Below are 27623 nucleotides of genomic sequence, written 5' to 3' on the forward strand. Positions count from 1 at the left end.
TACTGTGGGAGGTGAGGGAGGAGATTGCTGAGCCACTGGCGATGATCTTTGCATCACCAATAGGAACGGGAGAGGTTCCGGAGGATTGGAGAGTTGTGGATGTTGTTCCGATATTCAAGAAAGGGAGTACAGATAGCCCAGGAAGTTATAGACCAGTGAGTCTTACTTCAGTGGTTGGTAAGTTGATGGAGAAGATCCTGAGAGGTAGGATCTATGAACATTTGGAGAGGTGTAATATGATTAGGAATAGTCAGCATGACTTTGTCAAGGGCAGGTTGTGCCTTACGAGCCTGATTGAATTTTTTGAGGATGTGACTAAACACATTAATGAAGGAAGTGCAGTAGATGTAGTGTATATGGATTTCAGCAAGGCATTTGATAAGGTACTGCATGCAAGGCTTATTGAGGAAGTAAGGGGGCATGGGATCCAAGGGGACATTGCTTTGTGGATCCAGAACTGGCTTGCCCACAGAAGGCAAAGAGTGATTGTGGATGGGTCATATTCTGCATGGAGGTCGGTGACCAGTGGTGTGCCTCAGGGATCTGTTCTGGGACCCTACTCTTCATGATTTTTATAAGTGACCTGGATGAGGAAGTGGAGGGATGTGTTAGTAAGTTTGCTGATGACACAAAGGTTGGAGGTGTTGTGAATAGTGTGGAGGGTTGTCAGAGGTTACAGCGGGACATCAATAGGATGCAAAATGGGCTGAGAAGTGGCAGATGGAGTTCAATCCAGATAAGTGTGAAGTGGTTCATTTTGGTAGGTCAAATATGATGACAGAATATAGTATTAATGTTAAGACTCTTGGCATTGTGGAGGATCAGAGGGATCTTGGGGTCCGAGTTCATAGGACACTCAAAGCAGCTGCGCAGGTTGACTCTGTGGTTAAGTAAGTATACAGTGTATTGGCCTTCATCAATTGTGGAATTGAATTTAGGAGCCGAGAGGTAATGTTGCAGCTATATAGGACCCTGGTCAGACCCCACTTGAAGTACTGTGCTCATTTCTGGTCATCTCACTACAGGAAGAATGTGGAAGCCATATAAAGGGTGCAGAGATTTGCAAGGATGTTGCCTGGATTGGGAGTATGCCTTATGAGAATAGAGTGAACTCGGCCTTTTCTCCTTGGAGCGAAGGAGGATGAGAGGTGACCTGATAGAGATGTATAAGATGATGTGAGGCATTGATAGTGTGGATAGGCATAGGCTTTTTCCCAGGTCTGAAATGGTTGCCACAAGAGGACACAAGTTTAAGGTGCTGGGGAGTAGGTACAGAGGAGATGTCAGGGGTAAGTTTTTTACTCAGAGAGTGGTGAGTACGTGGAATGCGCTGCCAGCAACAGTGGTGGAAGCGGATACGGTAGGGTCTTTTAAGAGACTCTTGGATACATACATGGAGCTTAGAAAAATAGAGGGCTATGTGTAAGCCTAGTAATTTGTAAGGTAGGGACATATTTGGCACAACTTTGTGGGCCGAAGGGCCTGTATTGTGCTGTAGGTTTTCTATGTTTCTTTGACAAACCAGGGTAGGTTTTACAGTGAACAGTAGGGCACCGAGGAGTGTAGTAGAACAGTGTGGTAGGATCTGGAAATAGAGATCTACAATTCCTTGAAAGTGGTATCATAGGTAAATCGGATCAAACCACTCCGTACAGGAGTTGGATTGTTATATTGAGGTTGTATAAGACATTGGCGAGACCTAATTTAGAGTATTGTGTGAAGTTTTTGGTCACGTACCTACAGAAAGAATGTAAATAAGATTGAAAGAGTACAGATAAAATTTACAAGGATGCTGCCAGGACTTGAGAACCTGAGTTATAGGGAAAGGTTGAATAGGTTAGGACTTCATTCCCTAACATGAAGAGAGATTTTATAGAGGTATACAAAATTATGAGGGGTAAAGATGATAAATGTAAGCAGGCTTTTTCTACTGAGGTTTGGTGAGACTAGAACTAAAAGTCATGGGTTAAGGATGAAAGGTGAAATGTTTAAGGGAACATGAGGAGAGTGTGGAATAAGCTGCTAGCGTAAGTGGTGGATGCGGGTTCAATTTCAACATTTAAGATTAATTTGGATTAGGTACATGAATAGGAAGGGTATGGAAGGTTGTCGTCTGGGTGTAAATTGATGGGACTAGGCAGATTAATAATTTAGCATAGACCGAAAGGCCTGTTTCTGTGCTGTAGTGTTCTATGACTCTATAAATGTACTGACTCTCAGCTATCTTAACTATACTTACTTCACACCTTGTCGCTTGTAAAAATGCCATTCCCTTTTCTCAGTTCCTGTCTACCACTACATCTGTTCTCAGACTGAAGTTTTCCATTCCAGAACATCAGCGATGTCCTGCTCCTTCAAGAGTTTCCCTTCCATTTCAGACATTCACCCTCACCCCATCTTTGTCCCCACCTAAAAGGAAGAGTTCTTCTTGTCCTTGCCCACAAGACTCCACATCCAGCACATCATTCTCTGCAACCTCCACCATCTTTAATGGGTCCTACCAATTTTGTGTGTGTTACACAAGTTAGTCAAGATGTATTTGTGCTTCTTCCCTACTTTGTAAGTTATTAAATAACCCTGACAGTCATGGATGCACTGTGAATTTCACCTCTCTAGTGTTATTTTACTCTACACATTCTCAACAACTGTCCCCAAGATTCTACAACTCACATCTATGCACTAGCAGTGATTACACTGGTCAGTTAACCTACCACCCCCGATACCTTTGCAATGTGGGAACACCCAAAGGAAATTAATGCAATCACAGGGAGGATATAAACACCACACAAACAGCACCCAGAGTCAGGATTGAACCCTGGTCTCTACACTGTAAGCAGCAGCTCTGCTCTCTACGCCACCACGTCAGATTTGATTTATTAGCAAATACTAGAGGTAAACATGAAATCATGACCTCTACCCAAGTATTACTAACCTGCATCTGGTAAACTTTTTTTCAGATACTGTTGATGTTTTAACTTTTATCAGGTATGTCATCACCACGACCAAAACAGAAGCAGCTTCAAACAATTTTTCCTAATTCAAGAGCACTGCAGTGCTGCATGGGTAATATTTAACATCTTGCAAAAACTATCCAACAGCCAATTAAATCATAAGTACTATAAAAGATAGGAACAAACTTTGGTCATTTGGCCCATCAAGTCTGCTCATGGTTGATTTTTTTTAGCCCCATTATTCCACCTTCTCTCCATAACCATTAACCCCCTTACCAATCAAGAACCAATCAAATTCTGTCTTAAACACCCAAGGACTTGGCTTCCACAGTCCACAATTCCAGATTCAACACATTCTGACTAAAGAAATTCCTCTTCAGTTGTCTGAAGTTGTTGTACTTTATCTCATTATTCTACAATAAATAACAAGTCAAAATAAGAACTTCAACTTGAAAAATAACAATAGGAACATCACAAATCACTAAATTTTTCTCACTTTATTCATAAATCTATTTTACAATGTGTCAAAAGCTAGAAAATAGAAAAATTTGCTGTTGACATCAATTAAATATTGCAAAATATTTTAATAAATCTACATTAATTCAAAGATTAACAGAAATCAGCTGTATTCACATTTCTTGATTATGTAAAATACTTGGGATGTACTTGTTTTAAAACAATTTTCATGATGGGGGCCTCAGGAGCAAGGTCTGAATTTATCAACCAACACTACTTGGTTGTAGACCTTGAAACTTTGCAGTACATTTGGTACATCAGGGATTGTGCTATTGGCTAAATAGTTCCAGAATTTGGACTGATGCTTTAAAAATAAAGTTGGTATTTTCCATCAGTCTGAACAAAATTTTGTGCGTCAAATTAGCAATGCCTTGGAATTGCTAATTCCTGACAATTGTTTTTAAAAAAAAGGATAGAATGGGTGACAGTAAATGGTTCTCTCATCCAGTCCAAATAATGGGTCTCAGCCCAAAGTAATGACTGTCCACCTCCCTCCACGGATGCTTGTTTTTATTTAACTCTAATGGTGATTGATTGAGCTAAAGTAACAATTTGCATTTCTGGAAATATTAAACATCATAAATGTTAATCAGTGTATATTTATAGTCAGTGGCTCCTTTATTAGGTACACCTGCTCATTAAGCAATATCTAACTGGCCAATTGTGTAGCGGCAACTCATACAGAGTCAAAAAATTGCCACTGTGTATATGATCTTTAGCAGCTATTGATAATTCCAGCAGTACCAACAAATCACAAAGACCTCTGACAGCTTCTTTCAAAACTACTTGCAATCAAACCCAAAAACAGTCTTGGAGCTACTTACATCCAGCATTTGCTTCTACAAATGTGGGGATATTGTCAAATTGGAAAAGAAATTCCCAGTCATAATAAGCCCCTCCTTTGAGTTATCTCATTCAAGAAATATGGGGGAAAATTCTCTTCCCACTGCCATTTCCAAACAAACATTACTTTTTCTTCTGATTGCATCTATTGCTACTGATGAACTGCACTTTCTTTAAACCGTCCTTATTGTTCAAACTTTGAGATTGACTAAAGGAATTTACTAAACACATTCAGCTTGATATCTTATTAATATAAAATAGGTGCTGAAAACAAGAGGACTGCAGCACACGTCAGTGACTGACACTACAGAAAGCAAAAACAGATACATTTATTTTTTCATATTTATTGCTCTAAATACCATTCCAAATTTACCTTATTTTCTCCAACACAATACAAAAATATACAACATGTAGAGTTTATCAAATGTAATCTAATGAAATGATTGTCAATTACTTCTGTCAAATTTTGATCAAATCTTGAATTTGAACTTTCTGAAGGCAAGTGCATTTGGTTCATTTCCTTTGGTACAGCTGATTAGGTTTTCCAGTTGATTTGTATACCAAAGAAAACTAACTATAGATGCTTGAAATGTAAAACATTAAAATTATTTTGTACTCGTGTGTACTGTACACTACTTAGGTTAATGTCCACTGAAAGCAACTTTTGAATTTCATAACTGAGAAAACAACTGAGTTGTAGCGTCCACGTTCAGCAGCTCAGCCGGAGGAGGTCTGGAAATCTGCAGCAAGAACAAAAATTAGAGCAGTTTTCAATGTTCAATTTTGTATGTAGAACTTTGTTACAATCCTGATTTGTTTGAAGTTTAAAACTATAAAAGATCAATTCAAGTTGATCTTGATAGGATAGATACAATATTCCCTTCTGTTGCTTTGTCTACCAAACATGTATTAAATGAATAGATAAGTATATGGAAAATCAAACAACCTTAATATCAGAGGCCCAACAGTCTCAAGAACCATGGCTCAAGGAAGATTTTTGCTCTCCAGTGAACCCTTCAGGAATTTCATGGTAGGCTATTTAACATATTGAGCCTGTTCCAACACAAGTAAGATCATGGCCAAATATGTTAAGGCAGCCAACACCCACTGAACTATATCCTAGCTATAAGTCAATGTTTTCAGAAGATGTGGAGGGTAAAGAAGCCACTAATAGTGTGTATTTTTACACTTTTAAATCGCAAGTTGTTATGGTACTTTACCAGAATTGTAGGTGTATAAGAAAGTAGAAATGGAAATTTCAAATAAATGTACTTTGCTTACTGTGCAGGGATTAAAATTTCATATCAGGGAAGTTAGTTAAAACTATTAAAAATATTAGTAGTGAAAATCAGAAAAGCAGGTTTTTTTTTTTAAACTGCCAAGCCATTTACAAATTATTACCTGCAGTGGTTTCTTTAAAGTTGTGTCTTTGGATAAGTTCTTGATCTCTTTTTGTACTTCAGTAAATGCTTTATTGACTTTAGAAACTTTTTCACTATTCATAATGTTGATCTGTTCAGAAAAGATAAGCATTTAAAATTCTGTTTAAACAGTGCAGCATTAATATTACACTACTAACATTTTCACAAGGAGATGCATGTACTAGATTCAGAAAATATTACAGTGGAGATACTCAGGTGTGAACAAAAGGCAGTTAACTCCTCTGTTAATTCAAACACCAACATTAAAAAAAATCCATAGGAGCATTATATCTAGCTAAAGCTGGCAAGATTCCTGAAATGCCTGAGAAACTCCAGCTGGCAATGTGGAAGATGAGTATTCTTTTCAGTTCACTCCTGTACATCTCCAATGACATGAACTGAAGCCAGGTGTAATATATCACTGCAGTTTCATGTGACCGTACCTTCAAAGTTCAGCTAGAGCAAACTCCTAATTACCCCACAATGCTTGCCTGTTGTACCTCATTTGCCCTTTGAAATTCTGGTTTTAATATCTTGTGGGTTCCAAATCTTCTTTGTAATGGCAACTAATTACCAACATAGCTCTGGCTTCTAAGACATGTTTTGACATACAGCCTGGAAAAAAAACAATACTTTCCTTGATTTTGGTACCAATCTCAGCCAACATGTAGCCTGCAAAATCACTATGCCAGTCACAGTGTGTTCATTATGAATTTATAGAATTTCACAGTAGATACCAACCATTGCATTTTAAATATTGTTACAATGACAGTGCTCAGCTTTTCAAAGATAAGCACTAATCACCTGTACACTATTTGCTCCAATTAATGGTGTCAATTACAAAAATGTTGCTTGGACCAAAGTACCTGAGTTATAGGGAAAGATTGAATATAGGTTAGAACTTTACTTCCGGGAGTGCAGAATGATATAGAATATAGATAGGGTAAATGCTATTAGGCTTCTTCCATTGAGGTTGGGTGAGACTGAAACAAGAGGTCATAGGTTAAAAGGTGAAATGCTTAAGGGAACGGGGCAATTTCTTCACTCACAGTGTGAAATGAGCTGCCAGTAGAGGTGGGGGGGGGATGTGTGGTTTGATTTCAACATTTAAGAGAGATTTCAACATGTAAGTGTATGAATGGGAGGGGATTGGAGTGCAGGTTGGTGGGACTGGGCAAAATAATTGTTCACCATGGACTAGATCGTCTGATGGGCCTGTTTCTATGCTACAGTGCTCTAAAACTATAATTTTAAGAAACTGGTTACAAAGCTATTAAGAGAGTAACTGTGTAGACTGCGTAAATGCCATATGACTAAACCCTCCAAAATTAGATCAAACCAACTTGGCAAGTCCAGAGATATTTATCTGAACAGTATAGACTATACTCAAACACAAGCAAGAAATTAATTACAGATGTCAACCTACTGAAAAAAAACCCCTTAAAAATTTTCCAGGTTATGAAGCTTGGTTTGTATTTTAGTACCTAGCATGCTTACTCTACGTCAAATATCAACACTTTACCATCTCAAACTCTCTACTATAATACCAAAAAAAATCCTTAAGTAAATCATTCAATAATACAACCAAAGAAAAATATATTCAAAGACTTAGACAGATATGATCTCTTCTTCCTGAAGTAGATCAGTACCTGCTAAAGAACTACTCATGAACTGGACTAGTCACAAACGAGAAAATTACAGATGCTGGAAATCCAAACAACACACACAAAATGCTGGAGGAACTCAGCGGGCCAGGCAGCATCTATGGAAAACAGCACAGTTGATGTTTTGGGCCGATTCTCGTTATCAGGACTCATGAAATGGGTTCATCCAAATAATTAACATAAAATCTTGAAAATACATCCTGCTATTCTTTCACATGCAGTGAAAGACATTTCTTTATAGCTTAATCAGGCAGTAACTGAAACAACACCACTCATTGTTCCATTCCATTAGCATCAACTCTTCAACACTCTGATTAAAAATAAGTGTTACTTATCATTGGCAAATTTCATCTAGGCTCACTCAGAGCACTTACAAGAAGACAAACTATAGTGGTCAGCCAAAACTAAATGGAAACTGCTTGCTACAACTGTAATTTCTTAATGGACTAGTCAGCCAGCCACCAGAATAATATCACAAACCACAATCTTCGAAATTGCAGAAAAAGCTGAGAAAACACAGAACTCATTCAATTTGTGAGGTTCAGCTGTACTAAATACACCATGCTGCCACTCCTGATATTCTCTCTTATAGTCAAGGAGTAAACTTTATATTGGAAGGAACGGTTCACAATCAAGATGAAAGATTAGCTTTATTTGTCACCTGTATATTGAAACATACAATGAAGTGTGTTGTGTCAGATCAAATTAGTGAGGATTGTGTTGAGCAACCCACAAATGTTGCCATATTTCCAGCACCAACATAACATGCCCACAACTCACTAACCCTAACGACTTTGGAATGTGGGAGGAAACTGTAACACCTGGAGGAAAGCCACACAGCCTCGGGGAGAATGTGCAAATTCCTTTCAGACAGCAGCAGAAATCGATCTCCAATCTTACAGCAGGTACTGTAAAGCACTACACTAACTTCAGAGTAAAAAATGACAAATCTGAAATGCAAGAAAAGTAATGCCCCCCTCTCTCTAAAACTTAAATAGGCTCATTGATCAGAGCAAACCATGCAAGAGTGAAATTTAAATTGGCCACATGAACATAAAAGATAAGAAAAGGTCATTTGACCCTCAAGCCTGTTCCACCATTCAACTGGAAATGTCTGATATTCTACTCTTAGCACTATTTTCGTGCACTGCTCACACTCCTCCTTAAATTCAGAAATCTTTCAATCTTTGCAGTTCTTCAGCATTGAGAATTCCAAAGATTCATCAACCTTTGGTTCATCATCCTAAATGGGGTACTTTCTATTTTAACACTGTGACCTCTCAACCAGGGGAAATATCCTCTGTGCAGCAAACCTGTCAAGCCCCTTCATGATTAATTGCATGTTAATGAGATTGCTTTTCATTCTTCTGAACTCTAGAGAACACAAAGCTACTTATACATAGACCTGTTAATCCAGGAACCAGTATGGTAAATCCTCATGGTACTCACACTTATTAACAACTATAACTTTAAGTAAGGAGAGCAAAATTGTACATAATACTCCAGATGTGATCTTAACAAGGCCCTACTTAAATGCAGTAAGATGTCTTTACTTATATTCAAACCTTATATCAATATACCATCTGCCTTTCTAAACGCACACTCCAACTGCTTGTTAGCTTTCAAGGGCATTTATATAAGGACAGGCAGGTCTTTTGAACATCAGTACTTATCACCTTTCCACGTTGTTGCCCATTCAATTCCTGTGATATATCCTCTGGAATCTTCCTTGTATCCCCCCAACCTTGCACCTTCCCATTTAGTTTTATACTGTCAAACAAGAAATATTACAATTGGTCAGACCTCTCAGCCAAATTTTTGAGTTAGGTCTTGAACAAATGTGACTCAAGTATTAAGCCAAATAAGACTGATTTATTCCTGCTGTTTCCTGTTTGTTAACCAGCCTACTGAAGATCCAAATGCACTACATTCACTGGTATTCACTGGTTCCCTCTTATTTACTCTGGCTATGACAGCATCTCCACCACCATGAAGGACAAGGTTTGCAAGATCACTGCCATCTGCAGGTTTCCACCAAGTTACATGCCATACTGATTTGGAAATATAATTGACAATCTTGCTTCTTGGTCTAAATAGTAGGACCACATGGCAATGTAAGTAAACCTGCATCAGAAAGACTGCATTAATTTCAAGATGGCAACTCATCTAACTTTCTGAGGGAATTTAGGTTTGGGCAATAAATATTTCTTATCGACAATGCCCATACCCCAACAAAAATTAAAGAATGAAATACCTCTTCAATGATTTCTCATAGTTTGGTCAAAATTTACTGAATTAATTCTGGCCTTAAACAATTAATTAAACATATACCTTTTTTAAAAAAAAGGTACCTTACCGTCACAACTTTTATTATGGATTCCAGCATTTTCACAGTAATTAACAGATTAGTCAAAGCTTTGCAGATGAATAAAAACTGGTTAGGCTACATGCAGGCAAGTAAGATTAGTACAAGCATTAAACATCAGAGAATCAAAGGGCCTGTTTCTATGCTCTACAATTCTATGAATGCTAGGCTGACTGATCTGTATCTACACTCCCCTCTCCTTTATTCTTGCTTTAAACACTAGCCAGCTATCCTCCCAACTCATGCCTTGTAACCAGAAAATTAATCAATGCAGATCCTACTCCTGATTTATTCTCTGTGACTTTGGTCTTTTCTGCTATTTTAAAACAAGCTAAAAGAACAGCAACTTATCTTCTGACCTTACATTTCAGCCCCTGAAACTCAACTATTTCCAAAAACTAACTTTAACAATGTTCATGTCAAAATGCACAAGGTCCGAATCAAGGTCATCCATGCAGAGCATTGTCAGACTTTTTTTCCTGCCGTTTATGCTACCTGATCAGCAAAATATTTCCAGCATTCTTTAATTTCATTTCTCCAACAACTTTATTCTCTACACGTCTCCCACTTTCTGAAATGTAAACTTATTCACTTCCCAGAAGTGTTGCCAGACCTACTGAGTAAAGCCAACATTTTTCTTTTGCTTTGATATTTAAAGCACAATAGTTAGAAATCCAGTTATTTCTCCCTAGCTTATCTTAAGAGCTTTCATCTAAGCAATGGCAATTTATTTTTTAAATTTGCTTAAAAAACATAAAACTAATTCTCCCCTCATCATCAGAATCAGGTTTAGTATCACTGGTGCATGCTGTGAAATATGTTGTTTTGCAACAGTATATTGCAATACGTTATAAAAAAAACTATAAATTACAATAAGATGTAAAAGAAATAAGTTAAAAGAAAAAACATTTTAAAAAATAGGTAATGTACTTGGGTTTATTATCCATTCAGAAATCTGATGGCAGTGCGGAAGATGACGTTCCTAAAACATTAAGCGTGTCTTATAGACAATCGGTGCAGGAGTACGCCATTCGGCCCTTCAAGCCAGCACCGCCATTCACTGTGATCATGGCTGATCATCCACAATCAGTACCCCGTTCCTGCCTTCTCCCCATATGCCTTGACTCCGCTATCTTTAAGAGCTCTATCTCTTTCTTGAAAGCATCCAGAGAATTGGCCTCCACTGCCTTATGAGGCAGAGCAATCCACAGGTACACAGCTCACTGGGTGAGAAAGTTTTTCCTCAACTCCGTTCTAAATGGCCTACCCTTTATTCTTAAACTGTGGCCTCTGGTTCTGGACTTACCCAACATCAGGAACATTTTTCCTGCCTCTAGCGTGTCCAATCCCTTAATAATCTTATATGTTTCAATCAGATCCCCTCTCATCCTTCTAAATTCCAGTGTATACAAGCCCAGTCGTTCCAATCTTTCAACATATGACAGTTCCGCCATCCCAGGAATTAACCTCGTGAACCTACGTTGCACTCCCTCAATAGCAAGAATGTCCTTCCTCAAATTTGGAGACCAAAACTGAACTCAATACCCCAGGTATGGTCTAACCAGGGCCCTGTACAACTGCAGAAGGACCTCTTTGCTCCTATACTCAACTCCCTATGTTATGAAGGCCAACATGCCATTAGCTTTCCTCAAGCTCTTGCACCTCCTCATTGATAGCAACCGGAAGAGACCATGTCCTGGGTGAAAAAGGGTCCTTAATGACAGATACCACCTTTTTGAGCCATCGTCTTTTGAAGATGTCCTTGATGCTAGGGAGGCTAGTACCCATGATGGAGCTGGCTGAGTTTGTAAACTTTTGCAGCTTCTTCCGATCCTGTGCAGTGGCTCTTCCATACCAGGTGGTGATACAACCAGTTAGAATGCTCTCCATGGTACAGCTGTAGAAATTTGAGTCTTTGCTGTCATACCAAGTCCCCATAAACTCCTAATGAAATATAGCTAACACAAAATACACTGCAGATGCTGTGGTCAAATCAAGACGTACAAAAAAGCTGGATGAACTCAGCAGGTCGGGCAGCAGTGAACGTTTCAGTTTCAGACCCTTCGTCAGGACTAAAGAAAGAGGGGGCAGGAGCCCTATAAAGAAGGTGGGGGAGGGTGGAAAACCAATCAGAGGAAAGATCAAGGGGTGGGGAAGGGGATAGACAGGAGAGGTGAAGAAGGAATCTAAGGGGAAAGCACTATGGGTAGTAGAAGAAGGCAGAGTCATGAGAGGTGATAGGCAGCTAAAAGAGGAGACAGAGTGAAGGTGGGATGGGGGAAGGGAGAGGGAGGGAATTACCGGAAGTTGGAGAATTCGATATTCATACCAAGGGGCTGGAGACTACCCAGACAGTATATGAGATGATGTTCCTCCAACCGAAGTTTGGCCTCATCGTGGCGGTAAAGGAGGCCATGTATGGACATATCCGAATGGGAATGTGAAGGAGAGTTAAAGTGAGTGGCAACCGGGAGATCCTGTCTGTTGTGGCGGACGGAGCGTAGGTGCTTGACAAAGCAGTCCCCCAATCTGCGTTGGGTCTCGTGGATGTAGAGGAGGCCGCACCGGGAGCACTGGATGCAATAGATTACCCCAACAGACTCACAGGTGAAGTGTTGCCTCACCTGGAAGGACTGTCTGGGGCCCGGAATGGTGGTAAGGAGGGAGGTGTGGGACAAGTGTAGCACTTACACTTGCAGGGATAAGTGCCAGGTGGGAGATCTGTGGGGAGGGACGTGTGGACCAGGCAGTCATGGAGGGAACGACCCCTGCGAAAAGCAGAGAGGTAGGGAGGGAAAGATGTCCTTAGCAGTGGGGTGGTAGGTGAGGACAAGGGGGACACGGTCCCTGGTTTGCTGACGGGAGGATGGGGTGAGGGCCGAAGTGCGGGAAATGGAGGAGATGCGGGTGAAGGTATCATTGATGATGACAGAAGGGAAACCACGATTCTTAAAGAAAGAGGACATTTGGGATGTCCTGGAACGGAAAGCCTCATCCTTGGAGCAGATGCAGCGGAAACGGAGGAACTGGGAATAGGGAATAGAATTTTTGCATTTGGCAGGGTGGGAAGAGGTATAATCAAGGTAGTTATGGGAGTCAGTGGGTTTACAGAAGATGTCAGTGGACAGTCTATCTCCAGAGATGTGGATGACACGAAGCTGGGCGACGATGTTAGCTGTGAGGAGGATGCTAAGAGGATGCAGGGTAACTTGGATAGGTTAGGTGAGTGGGCAAATTCATGGCAGATGCAATTTAATGTGGATAAATGTGAGGTTATCCACTTTGGTTACAAGAACAGGAAAACAGATTATTATCTGAACAGTGGCTGATTAGGAAAAGGGGAGATGCAACGAGACCTGGGTGTCATTGTACACCAATCATTGAAGGTGGGCTTGCAGGTACAGCAGGTGGTGAAAAAGGCAAATGGTATGTTGGCATTCATAGCAAAAGGATTTGAGTACAGGAGCAGGGAGGTTCTACTGCAGTTGTACAAGGTCTTGGTGAGACCGCACCTAGAGTATTGTGTGCAGTTTTGGTCCCCTAATCTGAGGAACGACATTCTTGCCATAGAAGGAGTACAAAGAAGGTTCACCAGATTGATTCCTGGGATGGCAGGACTTTCATATGAAGAAAGACTGGATCGACTAGGCTTATACTCACTGGAATTTACAAGAGTGAGGGGTGATCTTATTGAAACGTATAAAATTCTAAAGGGATTGGACAGGCTAGATGCAGGAAGATTGTTTCCGATGTTGGGGAAGTCCAGAACGAGGGGTCACAGTTTAAGGATAAAGGGCAAGCCTTTTAGGACCGAGATGAGGAAAAACTTCTTCACACAGAGAGTGGTGAATCTGTGGAATTCTCTGCCACAGGAAACAGTTGAGGCCGGTTCATTGGCTATATTTAAGAGGAAGTTAGATATGGCCCTTGTGGCTAAAGGGATCGGGGGTATGGAAAGAAAGCAGGTACAGGGTTCTGAGTTGGATGATCAGCCATGACCATACTGAATGGCGGTGCAGGCTCAAAGGGCTGAATGGCCTACTCCTGCACCTATTTTCTATGTTTCTATGAGACCGAGAGATCGAGAAAGGGGAGAGAAGTGTCCGAGATGGACCAAGTGAATTTTAGGTCTGGGTGAAAGTTAGAGGCAAGTCGATGAAATTGACGAGCTCAGCATGGGTGCAATGTATCGAAGGAAAAGTTGGGGAACAGAACCAATATAGACTTGGAGCATAGACTGTTCCACATAACCCACAAAGAGGCAGGCATAGCTAGGGCCCATGCGAGTGCCCATAGCTACACCCTTGGTCTGAAGAAAGTGGGAAGAACTAAAAGAAAAGTTATTAAGTGGTGAGTACCTCACCTCACCAGTTCCCCAACACCACCACACTCCTCAGGTTACAGTTCTGCCAACCTGAGGAGTGTGGTGGTGTTGGGAAACTGGTGAGGTCTATTGTCCAGAAAGTAGCGGAGGGCTTTGAGCCCTTCTTGATGGGGAATTGAAGTGTATAAGGATTGGACATCCATGGTGAAAATGAAGCGGTCAGGACTGGGGAACTGGAAGTTATTGAAGAAGTGGAAGGCATGGGATGTATCCCAGATGTAGCTAAGGAGGGTCTGAACTATGGGTGAACTATATATGAACTATGAAATATAGCTGTTGGCCTGCCTTCTTTGTCATTGTATCAATATGTTGAGGCCAGGATAGGTCTTCAGAGATGTTGACACTCAGGGACCTGAAACTGTGCACCTTTTCCATTGCTTATCCCTTAACGACTTCTTCCTGAACTCCACAATCAGTTCATTGGTCTTATTGATGCTGAGTGCAAGGCTGTTGTTGTAACACCACTCAACCAGTTGATCGATCTTGCTCCTGTGCACCTCCTCGTCTCCATCTGAAATTCTGCCACCAGTAGTTGTGTTATCAGCAAATTTATAGATGGTATTGAAGCTGTGAGTAGAGCAGCAGGCTAAGCACGCATCATTGAGGTGAGGAGATGCTATTTCCCATCTGCACTGACCAATCTCCCATTGAGGAAGTCAAGGACCAGCTGCAGATGGAGGTACAGATGTCCAGGTTTTGGATGTTGTTGACTAGTACAGAGGGAATGATAGTATTGAACGCGAAGCTATAATGAATAAACAGCAGCCTGATGTAGTATCGCTATTGTCTCGGTGATCCAGGGTCAAATGGAAAACCAGTGTGATTTCATCTGCTGTTCGCCTACTGTAGCAATAGGCAAATTGCAGCTAATATTTCATATTATTTAAACAAAATTTGTATTAGACTATTCGAAGTTCACCAAGATTTAAGGGATTCTTCCTATTTACTGAAATTCTAGAGATTCTTGCTGAACTGCTCTTAAAAATTGCAGATGACTATTCCACATATCTTATTTATGCATGATGCAGATAGTGTTTGCTGTTTCCTTGCACCCCAATCCTCCATCTGATTGACCTCAAAACACCACCTCAAAAAATTATCCATCGGAAGCTTTCTTCAGGGTTTTCAATGAGAATTACTTGTAAAAAGACATTGCTAGTTCAAGGGCAAGTAAGGAGGGGATGGAGATGGATGTCTTTCAACACCACATGCTCAAGTTGAAATCCAAATTAACCTGCACAGGAAATGATATTTTAAAAAAAGCTTACGTACAGGAAGTGATGTTCATACAAAATGAATTCCATTTCTAGAGGCTAGAACATCCAGGGTAGCAAGGATAATTGTGTCGAGTAAGCTGGTTAATATCACCTCACATTTTTATGCAGTCCTCTGGAATACAGGATCACTTAGTGACTTAGTCCAGTTTTGTGAGGTCTGAGGTGAAAGAAGGAACTAGACTCTTCTACGAGATGATGTGCTCCTCCCATTTACACAGAGCTTCTATATTTTCCAAACACATGGACTTATGATTCTCCACACCATTTAGAATGCATCATCTCCACTGCCAATCCTTATGATTTCAGGGATAACGTATGCTCTTCATTTTGAATTGGTTCTCTAAGATTGTTACAACTGGGAGTGGTGGTGGTAGGGACAAACTCCCACAACCTAGTAATTGCTCCCAATAGCAGCACCTCAAATAGCCTCTGACAACCAAGTCCAACTCCTGGCCTTCAGCTGTGGCTTAGCAACCAAGCCCCCAGCTGATAGATACAAAGGAATGGCAGAGACCGTCAGCATAAAACTCAATATAGGAATGCCTTACGGACTCCAGCTCCGGATTTTCCTCAGGATTTCTTCCCAAAACCTTCCCCATGAGTAGGTATAACCGCAAGGCAGTGGAGGTTTGAGATCACAGTTTCCTTCTCCCAGATGAACTGCCAACCATGGCTGATGAGTAGAGACTGATGTGAGTAGAAATGGTTCTGCCAGACTTAGTGGCTAAGTCACAAGTGAAAGCCAGGAACTGGACTTGGTTGTCAGAGGATATTTGAGATGCACACAATTGAGAGCATTTAATAGGTAGTGAGAGCTTATCCTCCCTACCACTCCTGACTATAACAAACTTCAGGAACCCTCTAACTATCAGAAACACTTAAAAACGGTAAAGAAGATCTTTGACAGCATGGAACATTAACGGATGTCAGGACAATGTTCAATGGGACAAGATCTCAGCATGTGACACCTAGAATCTCGTCACCAACTCCCAATAGTCACAGAATAAAGCCCCGGAAGCTGCCAGCTGTGTGGCCGCAGGAGGTTAGATAACGTTCCAGCAGTGGATTGGACAGAATACAATCTAGCCTAAATAGTATCCAGACAGCGACAAAAACGTGCAAATCAATCAGAAAAACTGAAACATTTCAATTTGTCCTGCTGCACCAATTTACTAATGCAAGAGCTACAAGTTATTTCTTTGACAATACATTGAAGTACAGACTGACCTTCTTCAGACTTGTAGTTACAGGTCTAGTTTTGCTTTTGGCTTTTATATTTTTGCTGTTGGCAACTTTGAAAACATCTTTGTGTTTCTGTGCCTTTGACTTGTTCTTTGCCATCCTTTTCAAATACTTTCTGGAAAATAACCATTAACAGAATCAATCGCTGTTTATATTTACCCATAAATAATAAACAAAAAAAACACAATTTCCCAGCCTCCATGGAGAAAATGAGAGAATCCTCGTTAATAACAGCTAAGTTTATTTGTTCTTTTCATTAGCTAGTTGCCTGACAGAAATAGTTTTCCGATACTCCACTGCAATATATAAAACATACAGAAATTCTACTTGTCTAAATAGATCACAGACCATAAGACATAAGAGCTGAATTAGATTATTTGGCCCATCAAGTCTGCTCCGCCATTCACTCATTATTCATCCCTTCCCAGCCCCACTGCCTGGCCTTCTCCCCGCAACTTTTGATGTCATGGCCAATCAAGAACCTATCAATCAACACCTTAAATACACCCAACATCCTGGCCTCCACAGCTGCATGTGGTACCAATTTCCACAAATTCACCACCCTCTGGCTAAACAAATTAATCCACATCTATGTTTTAAATGGACTCCCCTCTATCCTGAGGCTGTGCCCTCACGTCCTAGTCTCCCCCACCATGGGAAACATCCTTTTCAAATCTACTCTGTCTAGGCCTTTTGACATTTGAAAGATTTCCATGAGATCCACCCTTACCCTTCTAAATTCCAGCAAGTATGGGCCCAGAGCCATCAAACATTCCTCATATGATACGCTTTCGTTCATGGAATCATCATTGTGAACCTCGCCAGAACCCTCTCCAATGCCAGCACACCTTTTCTTAGGTAAGGAGCACAAAACTGTTCACAATACTCAAGGTGAGACCTCACCAGTGTTTTATAAAATCTTAGCATCACATCCCTGCATTTATATTACAGACCACTTGAAATGAATGCTAACGTTACAGTTGCCTTCCTTACCGCCAACTCGACCTGCAAGTTAATCTTTAGAGTGTTCTGCACAAGGACTTCCAAGTCCCTTTCCATCCAGATTTTTGGATTTTCTCCCCATTTAGAAAATAGTCCACACATTTATTTCTTCTACCAAAGTGCATAACCATACCTTTTCCACTTTCATTTCATTTGCCACTTTCTTGTCCATTCTCCTAATCTGTCTTTCTGCATCCAACCCATTTCCTCAACACCACCTGCCCCTCCACCAATCTTCGTATCATTTGCAAACTTGGCAACAAAGCCATCATCTAAATAATTTATTTACAGCATAAAAAGAAGTGGTCCCAACATCAACCCCTGCGGAACACCACTAGTCACTGGCAGCCAACCAGAAAAGGATCCTTTTATTCCCACTCACTGCCTACTACCATGCTGTAATCATGCTAGTAACTTTCCTGTAATACCATGGGCTCTTAACCTGGTAAGCAGCCCATCAGGTGTGGCACTTTGTCAAAGCCCTTCTGAAAATCCAAATATACAATATCCACTGCATCCCCTTTATCTACCTTACATGTCATCTGCTCAAAGAAATCCAACAGGTTCGTCAGGCAATGTTTTCCCTTAAGGAAACTATGCTGACTTTGTCCTATCTTGTCCTGTGTCACCAACTATTCCATAACTTCATACTTAACAATTGACTTCAATATCCCCTCAACCACTGAGATCAGGCTAACTGGTCTATAATTTCCTTTCTGCTGTTTATAGGTTCTTGATTAGTAAGGGTGTCAAAGATTACAGAGAGAACACAGGAGAATCAGACTGACACTGAAAAATAAATCAGCCATGACTGAGTAGTCCAACAGCCTTGATGGGCTAAATGGCCAGATTCTGCTGTCTTATGGGCTGCGGGGTGAAAGTATTCTTTAAAGTGTTCAGAGACAGTCCCTTCAATTTGACACTCATTTTGCATAAGGAATGTTAACCTGATACAATGAGATGAAATGAGAATAAGATATCTTGCAACATGCACTTCATTAAGCTAAAGCAAAAACACCACTTTTATGTAGGATTCCAAACTGCATCAAGATTTGCTAAATAATTTATGAAAGGATTCTGAAATGAATCAGCTGTCAGAAGAAATGAGTGAAGTATGCTCAATAACAATTTTTGTAACACGCACAAGAAAAAATCTGCAGTTGCTGGAAATGAAAGTAACACACACAAAATGCCAGAGGAATTCAGCAAGCCTGGCATCATAGATACTGTCTGGCATGCTCAGTTCCTCCGGCATTTTGTGTGCATTAACGATTTTTGTAAGACAATCGGATAGCTACTTAATACAGAAACGTTATTAAACGCAGATAAATGGGGCTAGATTGGATGGGGGAATATTGGTGGGCACGGACCAGTTGGGCAGAGGGGGTCTGCTTCCGTACTTAACTGTTTGAGGTTCACATCCCTAGCAGTATGCGAAAAAACAGTCGTGTCCAATTTTCTAAGAGTTAAAGTTACACAAAATGGACGTGGTTAGAATGCAAAAGAGTTGATGGAAGGGGTCAGATAATTACATTTATATAAAGTAATTTTCTAATCTGATCTCACCCCAATCTAAACGGGCTTGAAGGAACACTTTCAGCACAGACCCCCGCTTTCCTTGGCAGATTCTGTGGGTAATGCCACCACGTCCCTGTGGTTTCCCGACGTTTACTGACTCTGGCTCCTACCAGTCGCTGAGTGAAACCGTGACGGGACGATTACAACCGCAACTCCTCCTCGCAGGATGAACCGGACCGACCGGTGCACCGCCTGGTCCCAGACCCGGCCACCGACTCCTCGTGTCACAAACTGCGCCGCTCACCAAAGAAAAGCCCCCAGCCTCGGACTGCCCGCAATACTGCCAGCACCGAGGAGAAAAATTGGCAGGAAACGAGCAGCAACAGCTGGAGCCAGGGCGGTTAATTGTACACAATGTGACAAGATATAATATTTTTAGGTTTAAAATTTGTATCAGCTTATTTGTAATTGTGTGAAAACGGGCCATTCAGCCCCACCAGATAATACTGACGTGCAATAAACAGCTTGCTGGAAGAACTCGGCAGGTCGAGCAGGCTCTGTGGGAAGGAAAGGACTGAGAGTGGAGAGGCGAGATAGAATTGGACTTGATTTATTATCGAGATCAGTGAAAAGTGTGTCTTGCTTGCTGTTCACACAGATCAGATCATTCCACAGTGCGTTGAGGTAAAGCGCAGAATAAAGTAACTGGTACAGAGAAAGTGCAGTGCAGGTGAACAAGAAGGTGCAAAAGGACGAGGAAAAGGGAGATGGTGAGAAAGGGTTCTAAGGTGATCGATGGACTGAGGTGAGGTGAGGTGTAGGTTGTACTGGCTTGCAGTTCATGCTTGTGATTTTACATCTCCAGAGATCTCAAGTCAAGTCAAGTCACTTTTATTGTCATTTCGACCATAACTGCTGGTACAGTACATAGTAAAAATGAGACAATGTTTTTCAGGACCATGGTGTTACATGACACAGTACAAAAACTAGACTGAACTACATGAAAAAAACAACACAGAGAAAGCTACACTAGACTACAGACCTGTACAGGACTGCATAAAGTGCACAAAAACAGTGCAGGCATTACAATAAATAATAAACAGGACAATAGGGCAAGGTGTCCGTCCAGGCTCTGGGTATTGAGGAGTCTGATAGCTTGGGGGAAGAAACTGTTACATAGTCTGGTCGTGAGAGCCCGAATGCTTCGGAGCCTTTTCCCAGATGACAGGAGGGAGAAGAGATTGTATGAGGGGTGCATGGGGTCCTTCATAATGCTGTTTCCTTTGCGGATGTAGCATGTAGTGTAAATGTCCGTGATGGCAGGAAGAGAGACCCCATGATCTTCTCAGCTGACCTCACTATCCACTGCAGGATCTTGCGATCCAAGATGATGCAATTTCCGAACCAGGCAGTGATGCAGCTGCTCAGGATACTCTCAATACAACCTCTGTAGAATGTGATGAGGATGGGGGGGGGGGGGGCGGGGTGGGAGATGGACTTTCCTCAGCCTTCGCAGAAAGTAGAGACGCTGCTGGGCTTTCTTTGCTATGGAGCTGGAGTTGAGGGACCAGGTGAGATTCTCTGCCAGGTGAACACCAAGAAATTTGGTGAACTTTACGACCTCTACCGAGGAGCTGTCGCTGTTCAGCAGGGAGTGGTCGCTCCGTGCCCTCCTGAAGTCAACAACCATCTCTTTTGCTTGTTTGTTTTGTTTGATCTGTATTCAGTTGTGACCTCCATCACTGTGGGTGGAGTTCAGACACTAACCACGGCCAGGTACATTTTCTCTAGATACTACAGTTTCCTCTCACATCAAAAATGTGTAGGGGTGTTAATTGGTCATTGTAAAATGCCCCTAGTGTAGGTGAAAGCAGGGACTTGGGATGAGGTGATGGGTTTGTGGGGAGAATAAAATGTGTTTGGGTAGTATTTGGGTAAATACTTAATGTTTGGCATTGGCCCAATGGGCCTATTTCCATGTTGAGTTCTGATGAAGAATCTTTGACCAGATATGTTCACTATTTTTTCTCTCTCCACTGATGTCAGGAAATCTGCCATTTTTAACCACTCTAGTCAATGTGTGATAAAATTTGTTGTAAATTCTCAAGAAGTCAGGCAGCAAGATAAGCAGCTAGCTCTTCGGGGCAACGAGTGATGATCAAAACGCATAAAGTGTTGATGCTGTAAATCTGTTAAAAAAAAAGAAAATACTCTGATAATCAGGAGGATAAGCAATATCTGTGCAGAGAGAGAGAAGCAGAATTAACTTTTCCGGAGAATGAAATGGCAGACAATGTAGAAATGCAAGCACTTCTCAACATCAGCTCATGAAACATTCATTGAGATATGAAGTTTCTTTCTCCACAGATACTGTTTGACCTCTTGAGTATTATCTGGTTTATTTCAGATTTCATTCATTTAGCATATAACATTTGTGTGGTAAATAGAACGTAGAACAGTACTATACAGGCCCTTCAGCCAATGATGTTATGCTGACCTTTTAACCTCATCTAAGATCAATCTAACCTTTCCCTCCCACATAGCCCTTCAGTTTTCTTTCATTCAAGTGTTTACAGTATCTAAGAGTTTCTTAAATGCCCCTAATGTATCTGCCTCAGCCACCACCCCTGGCAGTTCCACGCACCTAACACTGACCTATCTCTGACATACCCCTATATTTTCTTCCAGTCACCTTAAAATTATGCCTGATTGTATTAACCATTTCTGCCCTGGGAAATAGTCTCTGGCTGTCCAGAAAGCTTTGGCACATTGACCTTCATAAATCAAAGTATTGAGTACAGAAGAGGGGATGTTATATGGAAGTTGTATAAGACAATGGTGAGACCAAATTTGGAGCATTGTGTGCAGTTTTGTTCACCTGCCTACAGAAAAGATGTGATTAAGGTTGAAAGAATACAGAGAAAATCTACAAGGATGTTATCGGGTCTGGAGAACTTGAATTATAAATAAAGATTGACAGGTTAGGATTTTATTTCTTGGAACCTAGAAGATTGAGGGGAGATTTAATAGAGGTATACAAATTTATGAGTGGTATAGACATGGTAAATGTAAGCAGGTTTTTTCCATTGTTGGATGGGACTGGAACTAGAAGTCATGGGCTGAGGGTGAAAGGTGAAGAGGGGAAACATCTTCACTCCAATGGTCGTGAGAGTGTGGAATGAGCTGTCAGCGCAAATGGTGCATGCGAGCTCGATTTCAACATTTAAGAGAAGCTTGGATAGGTGCATGGATGGTAAGGGTATGGAGGGCTGTGGTCTTGGTATGGGTCAATGGGAGTAGGCAGTTTAAATGGCTCAGCACAGACTAGAAGGGCCAAAGGGCCTGTTTCTGTGCTGTACTTCCCTATGACTCTGTCTCTTATTATCTTATACACCTCTGTCAAGTCATTTCTCATCCTCCTTTGCTCCAAGTAGAAAAGCCCTAGCTCGCTCAACCTATCTTCATAAGATAATTTCTCTAATTCAGGCAGCATCCTGGTAAATATCCTTTGCACCCTCTCTAAGGTTTCCAAATCCTTCCTATTATGATGTGACCAGAACTGAACACAATATTGCAATGGTATAACCCGAGCTTTATGGAGCTGCAACATTATCTCACAGCTCTTAAACTCAACACACCATAAGCCGCTTTAAATACCCTAGCAACTTGTGCAGCAACTTTGAGGGATCTATGGACATGGGCCCCAAGACCCCGCTGTTGCTCCACACTACTAAGGATCCTGCTATTAACCCTGTATTCAGCCTCCAAGTTTGACCTTCTAAAGTTTTTCACTTAGCACTTTTCTGGATTGAACGGCATCTGCCACTCCTCAGCTCATCTCTGCATCCTGTTATAGACAATAGGTGCAGAAGTAGACCATTCGGCCCTTCGAGCCTGCACCGCCATTTTGAGATCATGGCTGATCATCTACTATCATTACCCGGTTCCTGCCTTGTCCCCATATCCCTTGATTCCCCTATCCATAAGATACCTATCTAGCTCCTTCTTGAAAGCATCCAGAGAATTGGCCTCCACTACCTTCCAAGGCAGTGCATTCCAGACCCCCACAACTCTCTGGGAGCAGAAGTTTTTCCTTAGCTCTGTCCTAAATGACCTACCCCTTATTCTCAAACCATGCCCTCTGGTACTGGACTCTCCCAGCATCTGGAACATATTTCCTGCCTCTATCTTGTCCAATCCCTTAATAATCTTATATGTTTCAATCAGATCCCCTCTCAATCTCCTTAATTCCAGCGTGTACAAGCCCAGTCTCTCTAACCTCTCTGCGTAAGACAGTCCAGACATCCCAGGAATTAACCTCGTGAATCTACGCTGCACTTCCTCTACAGCCAGGATGTCCTTCCTTAACCCTGGAGACCAAAACTGTACACAATACTCCAGGTGTGGTCTCACTAGGGCTCTGTACAAATGCAAGAGGATTTCCTTGCTCTTGTACTCAATTCCCTTTGTAATAAAGGCCAACATTCCATTAGCCTTCTTCACTGCCTGCTGCACTTGCTCATTCACCTTCAGTGACTGATGAACAAGGACTCCTAGATCTCTTTGTATTTCTCCCTTACCTAACTCTACACCGTTCAGATAATAATCTGCCTTCCTGTTCTTACTCCCAAAGTGGATAACCTCACACTTATTCACATTAAACGTCATCTGCCAAGTATCTGCCCACTCACCCAGCCTATCCAAGTCACCCTGAATTCTCCTAACATCCTCATCACATGTCACACTGCCACCCAGCTTAGTATCATCAGCAAATTTGCTGATGTTATTCTCAATGCCTTCATCTAAATCATTGGCGTAAATTGTAAACAGCTGTGGTTTCAATACCGAGCCCTGTGGCACTCCACTAGTCACCACCTGCCATTCCGAGAAACACCCATTCATCGCTACCCTTTGCTTTCTATCTGCCAACCAGTTTTCTATCCATGTCAATGTCTTCCCCCCGATGCCCTGAGCTTTGATTTTACCCACCAATCTCCTATGTGGGACCTTATCAAATGCCTTCTGAAAATCGAGGTACACTACATCCACTGGATCTCCCCCGTCTAACTTCCTGGTTACATCCTCGAAAAACTCCAACAGATCAGTCAAGCATGATTTGCCCTTGGTAAATCCATGCTGGCTCGGCCCAATCCTATCACTGCTATCTAGATATGCCACTATTTCATCCTTTATAATGGACTCTAGCATCTTCCCCACCATCGATGTCAGGCTGACAGGTCAATAGTTCTCTGTTTTCTCCCTCCCTCCTTTCTTAAAAAGTGGGATAACATTAGCCATTCTCCAATCCTCAGGAACTAAGGAACATTGGAAAATGATTACCAATGCACCCGCAATTTCCAGGGCCACCTCCTTTAGTACCCTAGGATGCAGACCATCTGGACCTGGGGATTTGTCAGCCTTCAGTCCCATCAGTCTTCTCATCACCGTTTGGTTTCCTTCCTAATGTCAATCTGTTTCATTTCCTCTGTTACCCTATGTCCTTGGCCCATCCATACATCTGGGAGATTGCTTGTGTCTTCCTTAGTGAAAACAGTTCTAAAGTACTCATTAAATTCTTCTGCCATTTCTCTGTTTCCCACAACAATTTCACCCAATTCATTCTTCAAGGGCCCAACATTGTTCTTAACTATCTTCTTTCTCTTCACATACCTAAAAAAGCTTTTGCTATCTTCCTTTATATTCCTGGCTAGCTTGCATTCGTACCTCATTTTTTTCTCCCCGTATTGCCTTTTTAGTTAAGTTCTGTTGTTCCTTAAAAACTTCCCAATCATCTGTCCTCCCACTCACATTAGCTCTGTCATACTTCCTTTTTTTTTAATGCTATACAACCTCTGACTTCCTTTGTCAACCACTGTGGCCCCTTTCCCCCCTTTGAATCCTTCCTTCTCTGGGAGATGAACTGATAACCTACAGCAATCTTCTACACCATCCACAACACCACCAATGTACTAATCCACTCTTCCATTTCCTCAGCCAAGTCATATGTAGCAATCGCAAAGAGTGTGGGTCCCAGAACAGATGCCTGCTGAACCCCAGTAGTCACCAATCTCCAGTTACAATATGCTCCATGTACTACCAGCCACTGCCTTCTGTGGGCAAGCTAATTATGAATCCACACGGCCAAGTTACCCTGGAGTCCATGCCTCCTGATTTTCTGAATGAACCAACCATAGGGATCTTTGTCAAATACTTTGCTAAAATCCATATACACTCCTCTACCTTCACAAACTTGTTTTGTCACTTTCTCACAGAATTCAGTCAGGTTCATGAGGCATGACCTGACCCTCACAAATCATGCTGATTGTTTCAAATCAGACTACACTTGTGCTCATAAATCCTGTCTCTAAGAATCTTCTTCAATTAGGTATAATTCATTGGTAATTCATTCATAATTCATAATTCCCAGGATTATCCCTATCACCTTTCTTGTACAGGAGAATAACATTTGCCACCCTACAATCATCTGGTATTACTTCTGTGGCCAGTGAGGATGCAAAGATCATTGCCAAAGGTGTAGCAATCTCTTCCCTCACCTCCCATGGTAACCCACCAGCCCTGGGGACTTTTAACAATCCTAATGTTTTTCGAAGGTTCCAGCACATCCTCTTTCTTAACGTTGACATGTTCCAGCGTATCAGCCTATTTGACACTGTCCTTACATTTGTCAAGGTTCCACTCGCTAGTGAATACTGAAGTATTCATTAAGGACTGTCCCTATCTCCCCTGACTCCAGGCACATGTTTCATTCTTTACCCTGATCCTCATTCTAATCATCCTCCTCTTCTTCACATCTGTGTAGAAAGCCTTGGAGTTTACCTTTATCATACTCGCCAAGGCCTTCTCATCTACCCTTCTAGCTCTCCTAAGTCTATTCTTAAACCTCCTTTATGGCTGCCTTTTAACTCTCTAGAGCCATTTCTGATCCTTGCATCCTAAATGTTTCTTTCTTCCTTTTGATGTGATGTTCCACATCTATGGTCAACCAGGGTTCCTTCACCTTTCCCTGACTCAGTGGGACAAACCTATCCAGAATCCCATGCAAGTGCTCCTTAAACAACCTCCACATATTTATTCTGCACCTCCCTGAGTACATAAGCTTCCAATTTACGCTCCCAAGTTCCTGCTTCGTGGCATCATAATTCACCCTCCCCTAATTAAATACTTTCCCATACCATCTGTTCCTATCGCTGTCCCAAGGCTATAAAATAAATAAGTAAAAGTTTCTGCAAAAAAAAAAGACAAATCAATCAGGTAATGTTCTACACTTGATGTCCTTGAGGTTTTGTAAGAAAAGGACATACCAATCCTATTGGGTGACTCCTGAATATGGCAAAACTCTTCATCACCATAATTTTAAAACAAACAACACCATGCTTACCAGTCTATAAAATCTAATTGGATCCTTCAAGCACAGTTGGAGTCACAATACCACATTATCCATCTTCTGGAATTACATCTGTCAACACAGAGATCAAGTCAAGTCAACTTTTATTGTCATTTCGACCATAACTGCTGGTACAGTACATAGTAAAAATGAGACAATGTTTTTCAGGACCATGGTGTTACATGACACAGTACAAAAACTAGACTGAACTACATGAAAAAAACAACACAGAGAAAGCTACACTAGACTACAGACCTGTACAGGACTGCATAAAGTGCACAAAAACAGTGCAGGCATTACAATAAATAATAAACAGGACAATAGGGCAAGGTGTCAGTCCAGGCTCTGGGTATTGAGGAGTCTGATAGCTTGGGGGAAGCAACTGTTACATAGTCTGGTCATGAGAACCCAAGTGCTTCGGAGCCTTTTCCCAGACGGCAGGAGGCAATGTCATATCAGAGTTCATCACAAACAGCCGTGTGCTCTGGGTCTTCCCTGGAGACAAACATTAACTCCCGCTGAAAGGTGTACTCTAGATACAGAATTTCAGTCTACCTCACCAAGAATGGTTCATTCGTACCACAACTGACTGAATCCTTCAGAACATCACTGCCAGACTGAGTCTGTGGCAGGAGCTGTTGTTGGTAAATCTCAGATGGTGAAGAGGAGGAATAGAAAAGTGCTATGGATCGGCTGGTTGAGTGGTGTCACATTAACAATCTCACACTTATGTCAGCAAGACCAAGGAATTGATTGTGGGCCCTAGGGAATGGTGGTCAGGAGATATGCACTAGTCATTGAAGGGTCCGCAGCGGATTGGGTGAGCAGCTTTATGTTTCTGTGCATCAACATCTCAGAGGATCTATCTTGGGCCCAACAAACTGATGCGCTTATGAAGAAGGCATGTCAACAGCTCTACTTCATTTGAGGAGATTTGGTATGTCACCAAAAGTTCTTACAAATGTCTACAGATATGGAGTGGGCTAGAATATTATACTAATAAATCACTTGTTGCTTTCTAACATGCAGAAGTAT

The 27623-nt window shown here is 41.5% G+C and overlaps 1 protein-coding gene across 2 annotated transcripts; it reads right to left on the minus strand.

Annotated features, from left to right (window-relative positions):
• Window positions 1-3429: 3429 nt before the first annotated feature.
• LOC140727032 (ribosomal biogenesis factor-like) lies at window positions 3430-19502 on the minus strand. Of its 2 annotated transcripts, none has more exons than XM_073044214.1 (4): window positions 19354-19502; window positions 16649-16778; window positions 5712-5822; window positions 3430-5050 (listed from the first exon to the last, which is right to left on the minus strand). In XM_073044214.1, the coding sequence occupies exons 2-4, from the start codon at window positions 16760-16762 to the stop codon at window positions 4982-4984; spliced, it is 294 nt and encodes a 97-aa protein (XP_072900315.1). In that variant the 5' UTR covers window positions 16763-16778; window positions 19354-19502; the 3' UTR covers window positions 3430-4981. The 2 variants fall into 2 exon arrangements, with proteins under 2 accessions (XP_072900315.1, XP_072900306.1); XM_073044205.1 differs by having other exon boundaries at window positions 19232-19491.
• Window positions 19503-27623: the final 8121 nt, after the last annotated feature.

This window comes from Hemitrygon akajei, chromosome 1 (assembly GCF_048418815.1).
Source record: "Hemitrygon akajei chromosome 1, sHemAka1.3, whole genome shotgun sequence".
Taxonomy (NCBI): domain Eukaryota; kingdom Metazoa; phylum Chordata; class Chondrichthyes; order Myliobatiformes; family Dasyatidae; genus Hemitrygon; species Hemitrygon akajei.